Source organism: Microtus ochrogaster, linkage group LG4 (genome assembly GCF_000317375.1).
Source record: "Microtus ochrogaster isolate Prairie Vole_2 linkage group LG4, MicOch1.0, whole genome shotgun sequence".
Lineage (NCBI taxonomy): Eukaryota > Metazoa > Chordata > Mammalia > Rodentia > Cricetidae > Microtus > Microtus ochrogaster.
The window spans coordinates 64,481,764-64,486,776 of NC_022030.1; the positions used below are offsets into that span (position 1 = coordinate 64,481,764).

At 41.5% G+C, this 5,013-nt stretch overlaps 1 protein-coding gene across 4 annotated transcripts in view; it reads right to left on the reverse strand.

The window, feature by feature from the left end:
* The window catches only part of Gigyf2 (GRB10 interacting GYF protein 2), a 140,087-nt gene that overhangs the window by 17,595 nt on the left and 117,479 nt on the right, over positions 1-5,013 (reverse strand). For all 4 annotated transcript variants that reach the window (XR_003378171.1, XM_026786097.1, XM_005361740.2 and 1 more), the window contains one exon: positions 3,842-4,078. Coding sequence is in view for 3 of the 4 variants with exons in the window: in XM_026786097.1 (XP_026641898.1) it covers positions 3,842-4,078 (237 nt within the window). In the remaining variant the exon portion in view is untranslated. The remainder of the gene's footprint in view (positions 1-3,841; positions 4,079-5,013) is intronic.

The following is a 5,013-nucleotide window of genomic DNA, read 5'->3' on the forward strand; positions in this document are numbered from 1 at the left end:
TGTAATGAGATCTGGTGCCCTCTTCTGGCATACACACAGACAGAATATTGTATACATAATAAATAAATGAATATTTAAAAAAAACAAACAACAACAAAAAAAGAAAAACCAAACCAAACAAACAAAAAACCAAAATTCACTTAAAAATTCCTTTTCCACAATAATCTCTCAGTTGGCTTGCTTCTTTTGTTCATTTCTCCCAACTTATGTTTATTTTAAAACAACTAAAAAATACACACATGTATTAATGCTTGCTCTCCCATTTTGGTGGAAATTTGTTACACTGAGCATCGACACAACTAGTAATACAGAATCAAAATCATAAGGAGTAACAAAGAGTGACTAAATAGAGTTTAAGATGTTTTTTAATCCACTGAGCATTGGTGGCACACACCTTTAACACCAGCACTCAGGAGGCAGAGGTAGGTGGATCTCTCTGAGTTCAAGACCAACTTGGTCTACAGTGTTCTAGGACAGCTAAGGTTACACCATGTCTCGAAAAATCCAAAACCAAAACATGACTTTTAATGGATAAAGACCATAAGGACATGATATAAGGACCTAGTGAGTGAATTTAAAGCCCAGGATTTCTAAGCTGAGTTAGATAGTGAATAAAGGGGCCAAGCAGTTTTTATTCCGAATCTTATGAAGAAGAGCACCTGCTAACAACCAGGCTACAATGCAGTCCTAGCCCTAGTCATGAAAATTAAGTTGGTTTGGAGCAGAAAACAAACAAAACCCAACAATCCACTTTATATATCCTTTACATTAATAAGCAAAATAGAATATAAACAAGTGGTCCTGAAAACCTGAATTTTCAAAGTCTGGTTTTCTAAAGAGAATTCTTTGTTCTTCTCTGTAAATTAAAATAGTTTCAAACTATTTTAAAGGTATCTGGATTAACTTTACATGGCTCTGCTACCAACTCTTGGTTGGCTCAACAAAAGACTTGGCTTCTTTTTAAAAAATTAATTAATTAATTAGAAAAATCTTTTCTCATTTTACATGCCAAATCCAATTCCCACTCCCTCCTGCTTCCTCTACCTTACTTCCCCTCCCCACCCCCATCCACTCCTTGGAGAGGGTAAGGCTTCCCCCCATGGGGAATCAACAAAGTCTAGCACATTGCTTTGAGGCAGGACCGAGGCCCTCCCCAATATATCTAGATAGGTTGAACAAGGTATCCCTCCAAAGAGAATGGGTTCCAAAAAGTCAGAATAAGCAGTAGGGATAGATTCTGAAAGACTCAGCTTCTTTTTCAGTAAAATGTAGGTTATCAATATCTAAGCTTTGTGAGAAAACACTCTGAAGTGATATGACACACGGAAAACTGTTGGTATGGTACCTAAGAAAGGAAGTACTCAACAATTAATGGTATTGCCAGTAACTCCTCCTTCCCAACTAAACAGGCTTCAATTAGGGACATCTGTCTCTTGTCTGACTGTAGCTTGCTAACCTACAGTTTGTTTCCTTCATGTTCATCCCCCATTTAGCTTTCCTGCAAACCTGAGAGTGTTATTCCATGTTCTGCATACCTTTAAGTTCTAATCCTTTGCTAGAGTATATACAGCTATGACATTAGGGGCCCTGTCCATATTTATCTCAGTCCTCATTCTGGACATGCTTTTTTTTTTTTTTTTAAAAAAAAAAAGGATTTATTTATTATTTATACAGTGTTCTACCAGATCTCATTATGGATGGCTGTGAGCCACGATGTGGTTGCTGGGAATTGAACTCAGGACCTCTAGATTGATGTGGGAGTGATTTCTTATTAATAAAGAAACTGCCTAGACCCATTTGATAGGCCAACCCTTAGGTAGGCGGAGAAAACAACAGAATGCTGGGAGAAAGAAGCTGAGTCAGAGAGTCACCATGATTCTCCCACTCCAGGCAGATGCAGGTTAAGATCATTCCTGGTAAGCCAGCTCGTGGGCTACACAGATTAATAGAAATGGGTTAGATCAATATGTAAGAGCTAGCCAATAAGAAACTGAAACTAATGGGTCAGGCAGTGTTTAAAAGAATACAGTTTCTGTGTAATTATTTCGGGGCATAAGCTAGCCATGTGGGTGGCCGGGTGCTGGGGACGCAGCCCCACCGCTCCTACTACAACACTAGATGAGCAGCTAGTCCTCTTAACTGCTGAGCCATCTCTCCAGCCCTGGACTAGCTTTTAAATTTACTTTTTAAAGATTTATTTTAGGAGGCTGAAAAGATGGCTCAGCAGTTAAGAGCATTGGGAGTTCTTCTAGAGGACCTGGGTTCAATTCTTAGCACCCACATGGCAGCTCGCAACTGTCTCTAACTCCTGTTCCAAGGAATTCAACAGCCTCACACAGAAATACAAGCAGGTAAAACACCAATGTACATAAAATTAAAAAATTATTTAAATATTTATTTTAAAATTATGTATATGTGTGTATGTTGTGTGCATGTTAGTACAGGCACTAGCAGAGCCAGAAAAAGGCATAGGAGCCTCTGGAGCTAGAGTTAATAGGTGTTTGGGAGCCATGTAATGTGGTCAATGGGAATCCTCTGGAAAAGTAGCTAGCAAGCACTCTTAACCACCAAGTAATTCTCCAGCTTTTAAGATTTCACTTAGAGATTCGGGAGTGTCTGTAACCTTCAAGCCTTGCTCACTGTAATGCTTCTCTCATAGACCTTATTCGGCAAACAGTTCAACTTGAAAACCCTTTCTATCCCTAAAAAGACTGTTTGGAAATTGACTTATTTCAGCAAGTAGCCTGGAGGGATGGTGACTCATATTTTACCAGTTCCTTGAAGAGTTTATTTAAACACAAGCTTGCTAGGTTCCACTCATAATCTGCATGTCTTACAAGATCCAGGTGACATCACTGAGAAATACTGCCTTATTAATGCCACCTCCTCTTCTCTGCTCACATCACTGAATTCCAAGTCCCCCTACACATCTTTATCCTGTGAGTTCCTTGAAGACAAGAGAGACTAAACTAAATTCCAGACTCAACATGAAGTTTGCAGAGCATACCTACCAAGCTGCTCTCAACCTTTCCATCCATACTTGATTCCATGAGCAATACTTATCCCCTGCTCTGCCATACCCAGTTTCTTCTACCTACGACCTTCAGATCTGGGCAATCAACAAATTCGGTCTTGCCAACTGTATCAAGGCAGTTCTTTCCCACTGGTCCTTCCTATTCACCCTCAACATCACCATGCCATCCCTCCCTTTTTAAAGCAGACTCTTAGTATTAATTTTCAACCTCAAAAAGTTATTTTAAGTCTTCCACCCCCTTATACTTCTTGGGAAGCCCTAGCTGGCCTAGAACTTGCTATGTAAACCACGATGACCTGTAACTTAAGAGGTCTGCCTGTCTCTGTCACTGGCGTTCTGGGATTAAAGGTTTGTGCCACCATCCTTGGCCTTTCTTTAAGCAATTTTTAATAAGACCCCAAAGGCAACTGTGTTTGAGTGCTGTGTTGTGGGTCCCACTCAAAAACCAGGATGCTGTCATGCCTGCTGCCCCTCCCAGGCTGCAGAGCACTTTCTTTTCTTTGATTTTCCTGTCAGCAGTGCTGAAATGGTAAAGAGGAGGCACTTCAACTGTCACGAAACCCCACAAAAAAAAAAGAGGAGGAGGAGGAGGGGGGAGGAGGGAGGAGGGAGGAGGAGGAGGAGGAGGGAGGAGGAGGACGACTGGCTTGTGTTGTGCTCTGCCAATGCTTGTTCCATCCTTATCACATGTGGGTGCCTTTCAATTAAACAATTAACAACATACACAGACACACATACATTGTTGATAAACCAAATAGCCAACATAATATTTAACATAAGTGGCTCCTCTTGGGTCTAGGATTATACCTTCATCTGTGCAAGCTGCTGCTGCTGCTGCTGTTGCTGCAGCCTTCTAAGGGCTTCTTGCTGCTGCTGCCTCTGGCGCATCAGCTCCTTCTGCCGCTGCAGCTCCAGCTCCTTCCGTTTTCGTTCCTCTTCCTCATGCCTAAGTCTGGCTGCTTCCTCTTCCATGCGCAGGCGGTTCTCCTCCAGTCGGCGCTGTGCTTCCTCCTCTTCTCGGGCCCATTTGGCAGCCTCCTCTTCCTTTCCAGAAGGAAAAATTAAAGAGGAAAAAAAATTTTTTTTAATTAATTGTAGGGAGGATAAAATATTGCTTTTAAAGGCTTCCATCATGAGTTATACAGAAAAGATAAAGCAAAAACCCTGCTTTGGATGACATTAGTGAAAAGCAGGTTTTACAGGGGTCACAAAGGCCTAGTGTGCTCAAGGATCCAACTCTAACAGATTATTATAGAACTGTCACCAGGTCTATGGTGAAAATGCTGACCTCAAAAGTAGTTTACCACCTGCTGTGACAAAATCTCCTAGAAATGTCATTTCAGTACTATAGGTTGAGCAAGTTTTCCAGGGTTCTTTACAAGAAGTCATAAGGCCTGGCAAAAACAATAGTTTTAACAAGACTCAGCCAGGCCTGAAACCAGAGTGACTCCTCAAAAATCACTAAATTCCACTATTATGACCCAGACGCCCTAGGGTCTTTTCAAAACATCTCTCCGTAATTAATTCCTTCCTGTCTACAGTCTACACTTTCCCCCCTTACCTGCATTCATTTTCTTTCAGCTCACTGTGTCCTCTGGTTCACTTGCCTCAGTGCTCAGCATGCCCTCACCTTTGCAGAGTTGGTTTGCTATGCCTGCAATGCTCTATCTTGTCCAGATAACACACTGTCCCAAGCTAAGATTGGTTGTGAACCTCTGGGAGGTGGCTTTCCTCTCTAGCCTTTCTTTCAGAGACTCCTCGTTCATACTAATACCCTCTCCCTGCCTCCGTCCAGGACATTTTCCTAAGCCTGCTACAAATAAAACCTGTTTCAACCTAACAGGGAAACAGACATCTTTCTTGCAAATAACACTGCCTGCCACCTCAGATACTTAAAAATGAGACATTTTGCTTTAAAGCTTCCTAGTTACATTTGGACAATCATGATTTAGTCCAGGGAGACATCTGCTTGGAGAATT